This window comes from Accipiter gentilis, chromosome 32, assembly GCF_929443795.1.
Source record: "Accipiter gentilis chromosome 32, bAccGen1.1, whole genome shotgun sequence".
Classification (NCBI taxonomy): Eukaryota; Metazoa; Chordata; class Aves; order Accipitriformes; family Accipitridae; genus Astur; species Astur gentilis.
In genome coordinates this window covers 20,072,041-20,091,309 of record NC_064911.1, presented here as the reverse complement: position 1 = coordinate 20,091,309, position 19,269 = coordinate 20,072,041, and the positions used below count along the sequence as shown (strand labels likewise).

Below are 19,269 nucleotides of genomic sequence, written 5' to 3'. Positions count from 1 at the left end.
ATCTTTTGTTTTAAATGACTACAGTGCGATGAAAGTGAGAAATAAAGGACTGATAGCACGATCAGCCAAAGAAATTTTTCAAGACAGGCAACTGAAAATGAAATTGCTCCAGTGCTGTCCAGCATGGGAGCTATGTGGTAGTAATAGAAACATATATAAGCCTCCAAAAGCTTCTCTGTTTAAAGCTGCCAGTTAAAGGACGCAATGCATTACTGGGACCAGCTGACGAGATGACAGTTACCTGAGCCATCTATGCTAGAGATGCTGCTCTAATAGCAGAGCACTGGCAAGAGAGGCAGACACACTTGAGCAGTGCTTGACACTGCATTATAACAATACCTCTTTGACCTTCCAGTCTTTCGGCATCAGCTAACAGACTCTATGGCTAACATTCACTCGTGTTAGCTTTTTCAGCTGTGCTGTCACTCCATCCACAATATGTTCCCTTCAGCCTTTCCTGACATCCTCTTATCCTTTCCACATTTACCTTTTCATTCCATGTACAATGACACTTTATAGAGCACTCCCCTCCAAAAAGTCTTTGTAAATATAGAGTAGTAAGCTTGCATTTTAAGAAACTAGCCTGAGACGTGGTGTGGCTTCATTCTGCAATAACTTATGACTTGTGCCTTGAGCATTCGAGACTACAAGCTCCTGTCTGTACAGCATCTTGCTATTTGGCCAGCAACCAGAAAAGTAGGAAAGCAGGGATTTCACTGGACCAGGACTGGACCAGGATCTCTAGTTGTTAATAGAATATAGCTAACGTTTTTCTTACCTTTTTTTTTTTACTGGGCAGTTGGTCAAACGCTGGGACAGGTTGCCCGGAGAGGTTGCAGAGTCTCCATCCTTGGAGATATTCAAAACCTAACTGGACATGATCCTCGGCAACTGGCTCTAGCTGACCCTGCTAGAGCAGGGGGTTGACCTAGACGATCTCCAGAAGTGCCTTCCAACCTCAGCTATGCTGACACTCTATTTTAAGGCTACCCTTTAAACTCCCTATGCCCCATGATTCTGTATTATTTCTGTTATTAATCTTCCTTGTCTACAGCTCAATTGCTAAAATCTAACCAAGCTGCTCTGAGGCACTCTCCTTCCTATGAGTCAGCCTCTGACAGGCGAAGATGCTGAGAGCAAAGTATATTATTGCAACTAGGTGTGAGCTGTCAGCAAACCCACAGAAACTTGATTTCATGTATTTGATGCCTTTCCTTGTTTACAAACTTCATGCTAGTACAACCCATCCTCCAGCTCACCAGGCTGAACCAAACTCCCTTAGGATCTTGTCTGCAGCAAATGCCACTTGGGATCAGACAGCACATACTAGAACTGTAGACTACGAGGACTGGCATTTCACTAGGGAGCTGCAGACAGCCTCTCTTCAGTACTTTTCATTCCTCTCTTGCTTGTTAACCAAGACGACTTCCGTTCAGGTAACTGGAATACAAGGGGAAATGAAGCTTTCATCATTATATCAGAAATACTCCAGAGCTACTGTCTGTTTATTTTTATTCTTAATCAGGAAGATAAACTTCCACATTTTTGCTCCTCTTTGTATTTTGACAAAGGTGGCATAAGGTGAGTGAAAAAAAAGAATTGTGTGCTTAGAAATATGCAAAACTTTAATGTATATCTGCATATTACTGAATTATTTAATCTTTGTATGAGGAACAGGGCATCCAAAAGCCTCTAAAAGTTGCTTCGTAAGCAGCAGAACTAACGAAGCTTGGAGAACCATGGATTTGCTCCCAGTCCCTTCTAATCACCTCGACCTCTACCCGCCCCCACCACCCCTTGCTCCAGTTTCCCCTTGTATCCTATACCCGCACGGATGGGAAAGTGACCGTAGGTGCTGGGACTGCTGCAGAGCAACACCGGTACTGACTGCCTGGCCAGCACACCTCAGTGACCTGGCCACTGGCTGCTGCCTCTCAAAATGGAGGTTTTCATTCAGTCCAGAGCACTAATTTGTGCCATATTCCTCTATTCAGCTTTCAATTTTAAAAGAACTATCATGTTCCTATAAATGCATTAAAGATCCCTACTCTTCCATCAACTCTAGCTGGTACTGTCCAGAGGGTGCCAAAAAATCAAGGGGAAGAGGGCAAATGAACAGATGCTCTCAAACAAGATTTGTTCCATTAGGAAATTGGAATAAAACTCCTAGTGGCAAAGGCATCCAGATTGTCACAGGATGACACTCTCTTTGCTATATGATTCCAGTATGACTCTTCCCTCATACGCAAACCAGTATTTTGAGCCCAGCTCCTTCACACTAAACTAAGACAGGGGGTTGTGATACGCCAGTCACTTGCTGCAAACGGCTTCCCTGGAGCGGGACCTGGACTAGCAACATGGGGGTTACGTCGCCCATCTCCCTGAACGCTGTCTGCCTCCTGGGAGCCGCAGTCACCCTCTTCACCAAGGGTGGACCGCTTAAAGGGGGAAGTAAACTTCGTACCTCTTCTCTTCATTCACGTGGGCTTGTGGGACAGATAGCAATCTTCTCGGAACACAGGGATGTTACCAGAACCAATTTTACACTTTAAATAAATTTGATTCAGAAAATTACAACAGAGCCTTCACATTCTGAAATGAGTTTTATAATAGGTTTCCTACAGGATCTGAAAAAGGCACCTATGAAGAATCTCTTTATCACAAATTTGTCTTTCTCTCTCCAAGGACTCAGTTCAATTTTTATTTCAAAAGCAGTTCTATCTACCACACTACATTTTGGATTTTAAGAACTAGACAAGAAAAGTAAGGAAGAAAATAAAATCCTCGTAGCTTTCTCTGTTGTGTGCACACAGTTGTCTGCTTTCCCTGAATGTATTAAAAAATATATTCTTCAGTGTAGTAGTAGTTTCTCTATGTTAGGTCCAGTATTCATACTGAAAAGCCTAGGTGGAAATCTAATGTAATCTTTAATACCTTACATAATGAGATAGCTATTAAAGAGCCTTCTCTTTTTCACCGGGGACAACAAAGCCCAGAAAGTGTCCATTCCCACATTAAATAGCCTTTGGTCCTGAAGATGCTGTAGCTTGCATTATTTTTCTAAATAAACTTCAAATAACCACTTAAGCAGTGTGCCACTCTTGCATTAAGCAATGAATTTCACAATGCAAATGGTGGGGAAGCCCCAGAACACAGAAGAGGCAGACAGTTCAGACAAATTTATGCACTGGATTTTAATCACTCTGCTTCTTCCAGACACGGTCAGTTTACACTTGCATGCCCAGTTTTTTGGCACAAAACTTCCTACAACCTGACTGCAGAACAGGAGCTTGCTGGGTTTTGTGTCTTTATACTAAGAGCTTGCCCGCCTTTTAATTTCCTTAATTGTATTCTCTACTCGTGGCATGGTAACCTCCTATATAAAATTTAGGATAGGAAGTGATAACAGATTAAACATTCTGTCTCCTAGTCAAGGGATCTATTGCGAACCATCTTTCTAATGATCTTCACTTACCTTTTATCTTCAGATTTTTGCTAGTTTTCAGTGGGTTTGAAATTAGACACTGAAAGATTTCTATACAGAAATAACCCAGTCTTACTACATTGTACCAAATGCCAACTTCTAAGCTGTACATAACTTCCCATCAAAAACCTCTGTTGCTTTGCTTGCAGCAAGTCCCTCATCCAGTAGCTGACCCAGACTTCCCCCCACCATGATACACCTGGGCATGTCACACTTGTGTGATTCTTCACCCTAACGCCCTTCGGCTCTGCCTCTAGGGTCACAACCATTTCTGCTTCTGACAACGTGCTGTGAGTAGTGATGATTTTGTGTCAGTTCTGATCTCTGCAAGGATGAAACTTCCCGCAAAACTAGCGAATTCCTGGAATCCAGTTGCACAGCTCTCCTAAAGCCATCCAAGGATGCAACTGCACCCAAGATCCCCTACTGAACCTGCCACCAAACCTTTCCTTAATACTTATCTTTTTTCCCCACAGCAGCAGTTCACACAAACTACTTCTATCCCTGTGTTTTAGCACCGGGCCACCTCCACAAACTTTCAGTGGAACACTGCCTAAGACTCCTTAATGTCATGATAATCAACAGGCTAGAGCCCTCCATGTTGAACTGAGCAATTTCTTCTAGTTTACTGTCCCTCTCTTTTTTTGTTCTGCTTTCCTTAAAAAAGCGTTTTCCAGACTTCTGAAGTGAGGCAAGGCAAGCAGGCTGGTTTCATACCTTGCCACCTTGATAACCTTTTTGATGGCATCTGTACACCCATCACTACTTGTCTGCTCACCGTCTCCTTCTGAATCATACAGTCTATTACAAAACTATGGTCAGCTGTTATGCTGATGCGTTTGTGCAATAATGTTACTTTTATTTGTAAAAAAGTCCTCAAAATGCACTTTGTGCATTTGAAAACACTTTATCAGGTTTACTATTTTTCTGCCACTATCAGTTTCCAATTTTTAGTGGGTTTTTCATACAACACATAGAACATCCATTTGCATGGAAATAACAATGTAAGTGGAGGACTACTCAAGCTGACAGAGCAACTGAAGTACATTAAAAGAAACTCCTTCACCTTAAAATAATTAAAAAAAAAAATCTGTCTGGGTTTAAAGTTTGTAATGTCTCAATATCTTTTTTAGTTTTGCTGGGATAAACACTATCTTTTCCTAAAAATAGCTGCCAAGTTCCTCTTGTCTCTTCCATTACACTTGCTACATGAATGAGAAGTTCCTTCCTCAAAGTTAAAAGCTGTGAATAAATAGGCCTCTGGCTCAAGTCAGCTGCGTCTGTAAAAAAAACATCTCCAAAACGGTTCTGTGGTTATAAGATGAAGACTGGGGAGGGGAGAAGGGTTCTGTATAAGGAGGATTCTGTATACAACTGCAATGCTGTTTTTTGGGGGCACTGACCAAGCCATATACCTCCCCAGCACAAGAGAAAAGTGAAGACCAACACTGACCATTCCAACTGACAAGACAGCAAGTCTGTTTTCTTTAGCAGTTGATTTAATCAAATGACCACGAACTGACTGAAAATTTTTGACATACCATCAGTCTCCCATAGCACTTTTAGAGTGATTTTCATCTGCAACCAAATAAAAGGCAGCACTGCTGCTCCTTCTGCTTCTCCCAGCTCCTGCAACATTCCTGGCCGTCCCGTCAGACCCCATGCTTGTGCAGCAGTGTGAGGAGGTGGGCAGTGAACTGACCTGCTATTAAAAACAACCTCTGCATTTTTCTTGCTAACATTAAACATGTTAACCTCCATCAGTCTCCTCACCTGGCCCACCATGCAGCCAAATATCTGTACCAGAACATGGGAAGAAGAAAAACAGGAAAGATGGCTCTTTTTTTGGTGGCATTGCTAGCTTAACATCTTTCTGAAGTTACAGCCTCAGGCTAACCTTTCAACGTTTATTACTTCTATTTTCCACTACTCTATTTGCTCAATAGCTCCCAGACATGTGAGTGAATCTTTTGGTTTTCTTAAGGTCACTGGAGTTTTGGGTTTTTTTATTTAAATAACTTCCTGGACACTTCCTGACCTCTTATGAATTCCCAGAAGTAACCACGACCCGTGTAATTTAGGATAACACTATGCTGACTCAGTAGTCTAACAGAGAATTCCTAGGCCTGAAAAAATACCAAGTCTTATGATTGTAGTTGCAAAATGAACCAGTAATGGCTGACACTGCATCTTGCAGCTTTTGCAGAGCTACATACCAGACTATATAGATCAGTGACATCTGGAATCTGGGAGGAGTCTAACAGAAGTCTACCCAAGGTACACGTGGTACTAACTGAAGCAGGGAAATACAAAAATACAGCATGTAAAGTTATTTCAAATGAATGGGATATCTGGTGCTAATACTGAAGCTTGTGTGAGGGTACTTTAATTGGTTATTTTACCACTGAAATATCCCCAGTGAATACATGACAGAGGATGACAGCCAACAGGAAAATCCATGACCTAGTGTAAAAAAAAGAGCTGCTTACATGTATATGATGGTTTAAATTCAAGCTACTGGACAGGTGGGACGCTACTGAACCCTGTTTGATCACTAAACACAGTGTTATCCCTGTCATCTGCTGTAGCGCACCACTCGAGAAATCTGAGCAATGAGTACAGTGCCAGGCTAAGCACTGTACGGGTACAAAGCTGACGAAATCTGGTCCCTAGAGAAAACAGTATCAGAAACAGATTCTGGAGCTGCCAAGCATTTCTGGGGGGAAGCAGATGTATCCTGGGCTGTGGCCTGAGATCCTTACAGGTGCCAGTGCTCTCTGGAATAGTCTGTGGAGTAGAGCGGCAGATTTATGAAGATGTAGCTACAGCAGGTGCTGTAGTAACAGCTAAAAACATGAGGGGCTTCAGTGGGGCGATGCAGCCCAGGCAAAGGACCACGCTAGTGGCACCACACCCCCACTGACTTCAAAACTCCGTCCCAGCTAATTTGGGCATCTGCAGGGAGCTACTTCTCACCATGAGGACCTCTGCCCAGCCTCCCCTTCAGTTTCTAAATAAAGTCAGTGCTGAAGTTAGGAAATAACGGCTCTTGCTGTGTGACAGATAATAATAATCTTTCACATCGCAATCCTGCGCTTGGGGCCAAGCATCAGCAATCAGACACTTGTCAGCACTTCCACGTTTCACTCCCTTGTCAAGCACAACCACCCTACCAATGAGCTTGGAAACTAGGCATCATCAGCAACACGCTTTGAATTTTTAAAGAGGATGATATTACACATTAACACCACGCAAGAAACAGGCACAAACATGTATTTATAATTGAAAAGGGAATGCAGAAAGATATAGAACAGGAAGTCTGATTCTCTCTTACCACAGCTGCCAGATACGAGGCGTAGGTACCCCAAGCTAGGCACTGGGAAATAAAGGTACAGTGACCCTAGGGACTCGCTCCAAGGCTCAGTTGCTCAGTTTCAGGTGAGCCATCCTGCTCGTCTTCTGCCATTCCTTAATCACATAAAGTTGTGAGAGGGGACAGGGGAGAAAGGATGGTCTGCTAATTTTCAAACCAAGTTAGCCATGCTGTTCCTGAAAACCCCACACGACCTAGATGAGAGGCTCATGGAGACAGACGCAGCCATCTACAGTCAGGAGGCAGAAGGTCAGGGACAGACCTCCGAGGCAGCTGGGCCTTGCGAGGTGCCAAGTGACATATCCTACAGCAGCGAGGAGGAGGGAACTGCTGGCGGCAGGGAGACACTTCTCTGCAGAAGCTTGTGAAAAGATAGTCTCTTTTGTGATGGGGAAACTTAGTTTTAAGACAAGAGGAAGTTCCAAACTTGTTCTTGTTACTTTAACAAGAATGGCTCTAGCTTTTAGTATTATTTTACTGGTTCGGGCTGTTAAAGGAGATTTCAGCGTAACTGCTAATAGAAACAGACACTTGGCACCTGAGTTTGAGAACACATTTGCTCTTGACTAGTACCTTTTGGACAATTACCATACACTGCGATGAAAGTGAACTAGCAAATCCTTATACAACTGTTAGAAGATATATCTGACTTCATTTTGTACTTCAGGCACATAAAACGTTTTGCAAAGCTCTTAGAAAGGAAAAAGGTCCTTTGACTAATTAAACAAAAACTTGTAAGTGTTCACAAAAGAGAAGATGCAACTCTGTCAACTATTCCTTCTTGTGCATTTTTTAGATATTTGCATAAATTACTTGTAAAAAGACTTTCTTCTCCACGTTCTTTCAACTGTCCCTGCAGCTCTATTTCACCACTTCATCTGTTCCCTCTCACTCTCTTCCTCAAAAACTCATTTATCTCTGCTTTCCCATTGACACAAATCTAATTCTGGATCTACCTGCAAAAAACCTCACCAACAAACCTAACTCACATCCCCATTTGCCTCCGTAACTACCTCCCTCTGTTTCGCCGATCAGTGACTGCTCTCCCACGTCTCTTCAGACTCTATACAGAAAGGGCACCTTCTGCCTCTTCTCTGTCCTGGGTGTCAGCATCCAACAGTGCCTGTTAAACTTTAAACACAACGTTGTCACAATTTTCTCCATACTGCCCTCCCAATTTCTAATTGCAGATCCAGATTTAAACCTTTCATTAAAACAAGTGTCCTCTGTCTACAAGAAACCTGAATACAGTTAGCCTGCTAGCAATCATCCAAATAAAGCATCTTCTCTTGTATTATTCTTTTTTTAGTTATCTGCTTCCTTGTTTCATACATATGTATACACACCCAGAGATGTATATATAGTTAGCTCCTTGACGCAGTGGCTATATTTTTGTTCAGTGTTTTTACAGCATGGTCCATAAATGGGATTCCTACAGCTAAACATACAACACACAAGACAACAACCACCTAGGCAAACAGAAGATAGATGCCCAGAGGAGAGAATTAACTCGGAATTACAATTCAAACCAAGAGGGATTTCTACAACGGACTTCTACAACGGAGACTCATGGCACTCACTAGGATCCCACACGAGTGGCTGGATCCAACTATGCAAAACTGCAGAAGCTACATCAGGGCTCAGCATCTGTGCATTTTGCAGAGTACCAGGAAGGAGTAATTGAAAAGAAAGGGTAGGCACTTCCAATAAAAAGAAGATGGGGGACACTGCACAGTAAACAACAGGAAAAGAAATGATCTCACTGGAATAAGCTATTGGAATCTGGATAGGTAATGAAACTTTAACTGAAAACCAGGGCACCAAATGACCATAACATAGAAAAAGTTTAGATTTTAAATATATTAATTATTTAAATAGGACTCATAATCAAGATCTTCTTGAAAAGAATGAGTGAGCACCCGTTCCACTGTTGCCAAGAAGACAGCATTGATATCTTTCTTCCAGACAGAATTAAAAAAAAAAAATAATCATGTCAATGGTCAACAGACAAATCTCAAATTTAGAACAATGGTAACAGCTATCTCTGTATTCCTGTTCTACAGAATAAAGCTATTTAAGGCAGATTTCACAGTACAGTTACAACTACAAAAGACCCACCCCCCCCCCCCCCAAACGAAACTCGTTTTATGACATCAGACAGATAATACAGTAATTTTAAAGTGCACCGGTTTATGACTTCCCTTACTATATAAATGTATTTATATAAAAGGATAATGAATCCAAAAACATGGTCCTATGATACAAGGAAGGATGTTCACACATCAGACAACTACCCCTCATCTGAACACATCTTATTCATCAGCTCCAAAATTAGCTATATTACATGCACATTAAGCGTCCCCCTCACTTTCACTATTGAGAATTATTTTTCATCAGAAGAAAAGAATGCTATAGAGAATCATCATTTTTCAATGTATTCTCTATAGGTTGCAGGTCTAAAATAATATACTGTTTTGAATAATCAAAAGGGAACTTTACCAAGTAGAGGTCTTTCCTCTAGCATGGGATAGAGTCCTTCTCACCTGCCTCCAGAAAAAAATTGTTAAACCACTACAGATCACACACACCACACACAAACACACCAAGTTTCTTTCTGGCTGCCGCCCACAAATCCAGCACAGACTGCTGTCTTTTCCTGCCTCCCTGAACTGAAAGCAGTGCCTTTCAGTGCAGTGTAGCTTACCTGAGGGTAAAAATTATCCCATTATTTATTTTCAAGAAACAGTACTTTTAAAGGAAATGTGTATTATCGGAGGCACTACTTATGCATATACAGATACAGTATTTAAACTCAAAGAATAAATATTTTGCTGAATTTGAGTTTCCTGTGCCATTGATTTTTTTATGTCTCATTTTGGGTTTGTGTCATATATTGCACGCATATTTTAACCTTAATAGGCTGAGAAGTATGTTCTTGTGCATATTTGTGTAAACTGCATACTGATTATACACCAATTAGCTGGTCTTAAAAACCAAAAGGATTTTTTTTCATGCTAGCTATAATTTCTCTGAAGTTGGCAGTATTTGCAAGGGAACACCAAAGCCTGTCTGTGGAAAGGGCCTGAATGTATAAACAGCAGAAAGATAATCCAACCAAAAGAGAGATCGATGCCTTCAAACTTCCTGTGTTTGAACGGAAAACCAAAGCTGAGCATACCGAGGGTCAGACACCTCATCAAACACTTGACTGGCACATGACAAAGGCAGTTGCTTGCACTAGTTTTAGTAATAAAAGATTTTATGAAGGAAATTTTGACATTTGCCTTTCTGTTGAAAAATATGACCAGAATCATAGCTTACATACATTACTTAATATAAAACTTGGAGTTGACAGACACATATGCTGAGTTGCCATTAGCTTGTCTTTTTAATAAATGGGGTGTGGTTTTGTATTCAAATAATCATAAAACTATTGAACAAAATGATGAAGCATTTTTCTTGTAATATACTTTTCTCATTTCTCTAATTTACAAAAATAGACTTAAATCGCAGTTTTGCATGCAACAGACTTGTTATTTATTCACAACATAAACCTATTATATCATCAAACCTACTTTCACAGAACTCTCCCTTTTAGGATAGGATGCAAATTCTCTTTATTATTTCAATGTAGGGTGGAAGGTAAAATAAATAACACTCAAGAGAACTAAAAAAAAAACATTTCCTTGCTTTCAGTATTTGGCTCTGATTAAGAACATGTAACATATGATGAGCTGTTCCAGATTTGCTGGCTTGAATAACCTCAGCGCAGACTGCATTTACAGTTTACATAAAACAAATACATCTGGCAAGGCAATGTATCTTTTCCTCAATTATGTTTACTTGTATAACAATTGTTGTTAGTTTACTTACAAAATACAGCCCATCAACTGAGTTTTGCAACTCAGCCTATGCAAGTGGGCTCCTATTCCCAGATACACAAAATAGAGCAATGAAATGGATACTTAAAAATAAGATACTCAAAAATCAGAGCAAAACTATCCTAAAATAAGCCATTGCCATTTAATGGTGAAGCTCACTGCATGCAAGTGTCCATTAAGTCCCTTTACACCTGGATGAAGATTGTACTGAATTTATGGCAGATCTGAAACAGTTGCAGAACTTTGGATCTGGTTTTGGATTTTGAAATTCAACTTAGAAAAGATGGAATTTCACCATGTTGAAAAGCATTTAAGAAAAAAAAAGAAAAACAGATATCTTTCGGTGTTTTCCTACTCCAATACCTGACTGTAATTTTCTTACATTATTAAATAATAGTCCCAATAGCAATAATTTCACGTTTTTCAAACAATCTGAAAATGTTCTCAGGGAAGAAAAGGATTTCCCAACCTGTTATTACCAGGGTACAACAATGCCAATTCTAAACAGAAAAAAGGATAATTTTTTTAATTTTTTTTTTAAGTCAGCTTTACATAAGTTTTAGAACAATAGTTTCATATGCAACCAAAAATCTGGAGCAGTGAAAAGATATACTAAGACCCATTCCTGGCGAGGCAAGGATTTTCTTGGCATATGAACTGTAGGAAGAAGCAAAAGAATGATCGCTCCCAGGTTCTGGCAAAGGGTATGCAAGCCAGCCACAGCTGACATTCATAGAGCCTCAGACAGGTCGTTCAGTGCCACGGCGTTTTTCCCTAGACAGGGGCTGATGAGGCAGCACCTGAAGCATCAGCATCAGCACCATCAGAACCAGCCTAGAGCTGCTGCAGCCCTGGGAACTGTCAGGGAAAGCACAAGGACTTCATGTTCTCCTAGCCCCATCTCCACACTCGAGCAAATGGTCCTTTTTCGAGCCTTTCAGAGGTGAAGCATGAACCCACTGGAATGCTATATTGAAACGTTCAGTTTCCTAGATGTTAATTGCCATTGCTACCATGCTAGAACAGATCTCAACACCTTTATGAGGCAGGTATAAACCCAGGTTTGCCAGTAGGCAGCATGAGGCAGAGTCACCTGGAAGTTATGAAAATTTGGATAAGCCACTGCAATCAATCAGAAAAAAACCCTCTACCTATCTGAAAAATCAATACATATTAAGACACCTGACCTTGGAAATTAAAGTGTGGTAATTTGGCCAACAGAGTTTAAGTGATTTAGCAAAAGTTAGGCAGCAACACTGTGGCAGACCTAGAAAATAAACCCATTATTTCTTAGGTGTAGCCCTAACTTCTAGATCATACTTGCAACCCTGTCAAGAGAGGAAATACCTACAAATATTAACTCTCACAAATATACCAAGGCCAAGTGTAACAGAGTGTCCTAAATTATGTTCATCACAGCAATAATTTCTACCGTTTGCTTCCATCAGGTCACTAGTATCCGTGGTCAGCAAGAAACATTAAAGGATGAGAAATGTTTCGTTATTACTGCTCGCAGTGAAAAGCAGACAAAATCAAATCCTTCATTATCTTCTCCTGGTCTTTATAACAAAAACCCAAATGATTCACAGATGGCATCCTACAACTAATCATACCATAATCAGTTGCCACCCTCACTATGTAATGGCAGTACTAACCCAGGTAGGCTACTACTGCTGGCATTACACCAACTCTAAATTGTTCCTAGGTTACATCTGCAATCCAAAGTAGTCATGTCCACTACTTATTTGATGAAATAAGCCTTTACAAGAGGCATTTCAATTTACACTGATTTTATTATAAGAACCCCTAATTTCAATACTGTGCTTAGAAATAATTAGCATGAACAAACAAGATATAAATTTGGAACCTAAAAATATTTTTTGTTCAGAAATCATTCTTTTCCTCTTAGCTACTTAGATGTTTCTTACAAATAACTTAGCTATTTTCCTTGAATACCACTGTTGGACACTCGTCAATATTCCTCAAGGAAAAACTCTCTACAAGCCAGAAGCCCAGAAGGCCAAGATTCTTCTGCTCAAAATGTAAATGCCTGTTAAAGTGCTGCCACTTAAATTAGGCCAACCAAGTTAAGTAGTAAAACTATGCAACGTAACACCACAGCAGTAGAAGAACACTTATCATCATCTTGGTAATAGAAACAATGCACCAGCACAGAATGCTTCACTCCCATGTGACTGGACCTGCTCTGAAGTTCCAAGCAGCAAGTTTACATTGCCTAAGCAAATAAATAGTACTGCCTACTATTTTCACTGCTGAATGATGGCTAAAGACCTTTAGATGCATCCCTCTCTTCCTCACTTCCTAACAACAAGGAGAGAAGGAAAAAAAAAACCAAACCAAATACCCCCTTTCAGGTCAGGTCACATTCTGTGATCAGTAAACAGATTGAAGTAGGGTTTAATAAAAATCACAGCACAAGAACACTTGAAGAAAATAATCCCTGTGGCATTTAGGGCTCCCTTTTCAGTAAAATATCGCAACACCTTCTGCAAGGAGATTTGCCACATAGATCTTTGAAGACTCGTTATTCCTGAACACAATAGTAACTACTCGCTTAGCAGTCCTCACTTCAACAAGGATACTTTGGCATCACGCTAAAACCAACCCCAGACAAAAAGAGGGGAAGCTTTCTTGGCCTTGTTATACTCTGTGCATCCTTAGCTGTACTGCTAGATTACAGCACACTGCAACTGCTTGCTCTGCAAAAGTGGAAATGGCTGTGGAGAAGCAGCCAAAATGAAAAATTTACTAACCCTGACACTATGTAGGGGTAGCCATGAGAAGTGCACTCCCCACCAACAAAATCCAATGCAATAACATCCTAATATGAAATCTGCTATTTCCAAACCTAACCCCTTCCTCAAGCTACAGATCTTCATGTCAGTCTTTGCCTCTCTCCTTTCAATAAACATGAGGTTTTGTATTCTTCAGCTACAGACAGAAAAAGAGAACTTCTTTATATCCTGGATCCTTTAAACCTTCTGAGCCAGAGGGAAGAGAGAGGAGGAGAAAGCCTGTGCTCCAAGTATCATATTTGGAGTGTTATCCCCTTGTGACTGAACTGAATCTCTGCATCTGCCACAGCTATTAGCCTTCTCCAAATAGCAGCTGAAGCAATATGGAACAGACTTGGTCCCTAGATAATTTCCCAACTACTCACACAGTTCTGTATAGCAGCCATGAAAAAGAATAATTCTTGGTAATTTAATTCTGCTGTTGCTTGAAAAACCTATGACCTAAAGCAGAAATGTTGGACGTGTCTTCAGATTCAAGATGACATTGCAAACTCAAAAGACAAAGCTTTCTGAGATTTATTTCCAATTTTTTGTTTCAGAGGACATCAATCCTTGCAAAAGAGGTGAAGATTACTCCCCCTTGCATTGCAGAAATTATTAAAACTTCCTTGCTTGCAGTTGCAAACCTTAGGTTTAGGGCCTCTAGTCAAACTGTAGCTCAAATACAATATTCACTGATAACATGGAAAAGGAAATTTCCATATGCATAGTCCTAACAGTAAAGAAGACATGCCAAAATGGAAATTACATTACAGCAATGATTAACAACAGCAGATTATTCAGTATAAGACAGCAAGCAAGAAACCATCCAGTGAATTCATCAGGAAAAAATACAGCCCATCTCTCGCACACAGCCAATTGTCCTCCCACAAGCAAATGGGAGCATAAACATAACCTAAAGAGAAATCCAGCTTTTATATTGCCAATTTTTTGTTTTGTTCTGATATTTCTGAGAGCAAGACTGGGAGATAGGGAAAGAGACAGAAGATCTTGAGGCTTTCATTTTAGCAACAAAAAATCCTACATAGGAGTCTACATAGGGAATCAAGCCAGACACGAAGAGCACACATTCCAGTCTGAAACAGAAGATAGTGATAGACGCTTCCCAGGAAACTAACGCGTTAAGCTTTATGTTTTCCACTTTTTTTTTTTTTTTTTTTAAAGTTCTCTGTCAGTAACCAGTCTCTGTCCCAGATAGAACATGAATACAAGAATGTGGACTGACATCGCTGTGCAAAAACCTCCATATATGCAAGCTGTCAGTTCCTTACTTCAATAAGCTTTAGTAATCTCCTCATACAGCTTTCCTTAATTAAATGTATCTAGGAAGGATTTCTTTAAGAAAAAAGGGATGTCTGTGCAAATTAATGTGGAAATATTAGACACAATACATGCATCCATACGCGAGTCTAAAAGGACAATGAGATTTCTTTTTTTTTTTTAACTATTCCTGCTATGCCTTTACAGTTCAATAGACTCTAACTTTATTTCTAGAAACAAGGAAGGTTTACATTTTGTTCCCTTAAAGATCTGAATTTAATCTGCATTTAAGGTTCCATATACTATACCTTTTTTGTTGGTTCTAATAATTGTCTCAGACAACAGTAAAGGGCTTCCATTGGAAACTTCGTTTATAGGCTTCTCTGGTGGTTTGTTGGCAGTATTTTCTTTCTTCATGTCCTTCTTTATTTCCTGCAGAAGAAAAGGCAGGTGGAGAGGGAAAAGAAAAAGAAGAAACAGTTAAAAAAAAGGTATTGCAGAATATACTAAATCTCAAGCTCCCAAGATTTCTCAAAACTTGTGTACACACCCCTGCCTATTCTAATGCTACCTCAAAGACTCTTTATAAGTCAAAATGCCACAAAATGAAAGTCATTTTCAGTAACTCTTCCAATGGATACTATTTTTTATTCTTTTTAAAAGAGGTTAATTCCTTATTTATGTGTGAAAATTGTAGGACAGCTTTGCAAATCTCTTACTAAAGATCACCAAAGCTGAAAGGTGAGGGGATGGCAGGGGGAAGACTTTTCAGTTTATTATCAATTAGCTACGCATTGGACACACAGGGCAGAACTGGGTACAGTGCTCCTGATGTGAAGGCAGCTGAGTCTGCTTCCCCTCTGTCAAGAAGCCCAGAGAAACAACCACCATAGCAGGAAGAAAAAAATGAACTAGGAAAATATGACAAGTGTTACCACAACTGGCAGAAGCATATAGAGAGCCTGCTGTCAGAGCCGTTGCTAACACTAACACATTTTGCAACTGACTACCTTTTAAGGTGATTGACTTCTTTGGCAGCACACAGAGAAAATATATATGGTGGAGTTTCATGAAAGTAAACCCACAGAAAACAGCTTCCCAAGGGTTCACAGTTAGTGCTTGTGAAGATGCACAATACCTCTCTATCAGCTTCTTAGGCAGACTTGAAAGGCCCAACTGCTTCGGTGTCTACACCTACTTTGCCAAAGCATCCAAAATATCGTAGCCTTTCACAGATCTTACCTTGAAACACCGCTGAGATAGACAGGTAGCATTACTTCCATTTTATAGACGGATTACTGACACACTAAAGAGGCTAAACCATTCGCTTATAACCATGTACCAAAAAATAAGGAAAAAATAATTTCAGTTTTGGCTCCAAGCATTGTCCTAGGTAAGGACTGCAGAGCCACTTGGGCTGGAGGGACCTCTGGAGGTCTCTACTCCAAACTCTGGCTCAAAGCAGGGCCACCTCCAGGGTCAGACCAGGCTGATCAAGGCTGTTTGCCCAGTTGGGTCTTGAAAACCTCCAAGCACAGAGACTCCACAAGCTCATGAGCAACCTGCTCCACTGCTTGAGTGCCCTTATAGTGACAAAAATTTTCCTTATACGCAGCCTGAAACTTTCTTTTCCAGTCCCATTTGCTCTCGCCTGTTGTCCCCACCGGGCACCACTGTGAAGGGCCTGGCTCTGTCTTCTGGATACCCTCCTTGTACATATTGGAAGGTCCCCCCAAAGCCGTTTTTTCTCCAGGCTGAACAAGCCCACCTCCCTCAGCATGTCCTCCTGGGGCACGTGCTCCAGCTCCCACAGCCACAGAACTTGTTCCAGTTTATCGATGTCTGTCTTTTACACAAAATCCACATCCCATCCACCAAACGGGATGCTGTATTCTGGACGTGGACTAACGAGTGCCAGGTACAGGAGGATTATCACTTGCCTCAATCTGCAAGCTACTAATGCAGCCCAGGATGCTGTTGACTGTTTGAAGCCTGGCTCATGCTTAGCTTGCTGCCCACCAGGACCCACAGGTCCTTTTCAGCAGAGTTGCGCCCAAACCCATCAGGCCCCAGCCTGCATATCTGCCAGCAGTTCCTCATTTCCAGGGACAGAACTGGTATTTGCCCTTACTGGATATCATGAGGTTTCTCTGTCTGAGTCCCTCCAAACAGCAGCCCTGCCTTCAAGCACGTCAACTGCTCTCTCAATTTGGTGTCATCTGCAAATTTGATGAGATATTCTACATCAAGCAGGCATCAGGGACAGGTGATGGCTTTGGACAAACTCTTCCCCCTTGTAAAAAACCTCTACCTCTCCTTCTCCTCCCTTTCAACTCTCATACATTCACTGCCCTCTTCTACATCCCAGTGCAGTAGCAACCTCCACCATCCCACAGCACTGTACCATACTCAGGAAATACTGTAGATCTTATTTTGGTTTCCAGAATATCAGACATAAGCACTAAACCATAGAAAGCAAATTTCTATTTGAAGTTTCTGAAGTCATTATCTGAGAACAGCAACAAGCAAAACAAGAATATCCAAGTCACTCTCTCTATGATGCCTTTTAAACCTGAAATTCATTACTGTTTTTTTTTTTAACCTTTTATTTCTCTAGTTCAATTGGTATTTCAAAGCTGAACTATTAGCTACTCAACATTAATACAGTCTTCTGTATCTGCACAAGGCATTTACTGTGTATCAGTATTCCATGAGCAGAGATAAGTTTTATAAACTACTGCTCACTGAGGGTACAATGAATCTTTTATCTAGTGCCATCACACAGGTAAAATAGTATCTAAAATCCAACTCATCACAGTACCCATCATAACTGAAATAACAAATGTGAATGAATATGTGTATGAAAGGTGAATGTGTCTGTGTGATAGATGCTACTGTTGTTAGAAGAAGAGATATTGCACACAGTTCTTGTATAAAAGTGAACCACATAATAATTTAAGAACACTGCATGCATTTAGAAGAAACTTGTATCACTTTCTAAAACAATGGACTAGACTAATACATACATTATTCCATGAGATTTTTTTCACAGCCTTAAAAATTAAAATGTGTAATAAATGAGTATACCCAAAGCTTGTTGTATTGAAGCTTTAAATTTATTTTGCAGCTAGGCGACAAACTCACAGTAGATTAAAAAAATTATCTGCAGTTTAAACAGAATTTGTGAGTCAAACAGCACTCTTATGTGAACAAGACCACAAGACAACAGCCTACAGAAGACCCCATTTTGCCAGAACTTGCTTCCTGTGTGTCATTACTGTGTTATTTTCCATTCTTTATGTCAGAATGTAATTAAATCCTCAAGTCACAAATTTTGAAACAACAGTATGATGTTTTTTATTTTTAAAATCCCATTTGCAACTTCAAAAGTGACAGAGAAAGTCGTCTGCTATAACAGAAAGCAGTGCTGCACGCTCAAGTCTCCAGATGAATGACTGTGGTGCCTTTGCTGCAGCTGACGGCTTTTTGAGGAAGCCTTGTTTGGCTCTTGAAAAAAACAACAGGAATACAAGCAGCCACCTCCCAAACATTGGCTTTTGTCTGTAGGGTGGGAAGACTTACACTTCCTTTCTCGTCCACTGTTCATGGAAAAAAGACACGCATGCCGAGTGTCCACTAAGCCAAAATTCATACACAAGGTACAGCACCTTGCAGTCACCAAAATCGTCCAAGGATTGCTTTTTTTCTCCCTTTCTAGTACTGGTTTGGGCTACTTTTCATCACTGTTTCCTTTGATGCTCATGAGAAGGGTCATAATTTTTCACAGCTACTGCCCACAGTAACATGACATGTGATCAACCCCAGCAGCATGAATTACAGATCCAGGAGGGAATTGAAAGGAGACGCGGAGAATTCTCTAAATAGTGAAACAGAAATGAAGCAAAAGCCAATCCAGCTGTACTAAGCTAAAGTCTTATCAGAAACATACTCATACTTAGCAATAGCCTATGGGAAGCCCCTACCTAAGCAGCTTAGCACACATTCTGCAGTAGAGAAGTTATGCCAGCTTTAAGCCACTTGCGCACTTTTTCAATTCCTGGTCTTAGTCTACGTACAGCACAAGACTTAAAAACATACAAAACCAAACAAAAGCCCCACACCTTAAGCAGGCTCACCACTGCAGCCTGCGGCAAACATTACTGCCAATATTACATCCTCTGTCCTCAACCCTCAGCTTCTGCCTCAGCGCTGTCGTCTCTTCCACACTGCTCACCCTTAGGGACCTCGGGATTTTAGGGCTTTTCCTCAGCCGTGGCCCAAAGAGAGCCAGGGCGCTGGCCCTGCCCATGACTGTCTGTTCCACGGCTAACACACCTCCCGGTCCACAACACCCAGCCCTCTCCCGTGCAGCGCCTGGGCATGGCTCAGCAAATAACCCAGCGCGCAGGCTGTTCCCAATAGGCAACATGGAAGAGGCAAGCCTGCAGAGGAAGG

The 19,269-nt window shown here is 40.9% G+C and overlaps 1 protein-coding gene across 4 annotated transcripts in view; it reads right to left on the bottom strand.

Annotated features, from left to right (window-relative positions):
• The window catches only part of SH3KBP1 (SH3 domain containing kinase binding protein 1), a 222,135-nt gene that overhangs the window by 126,370 nt on the left and 76,496 nt on the right, over positions 1-19,269 (bottom strand). For all 4 annotated transcript variants that reach the window (XM_049834875.1, XM_049834877.1, XM_049834878.1 and 1 more), the window contains one exon: positions 15,123-15,246. In XM_049834875.1, the coding sequence (XP_049690832.1) occupies positions 15,123-15,246 (124 nt within the window). The remainder of the gene's footprint in view (positions 1-15,122; positions 15,247-19,269) is intronic.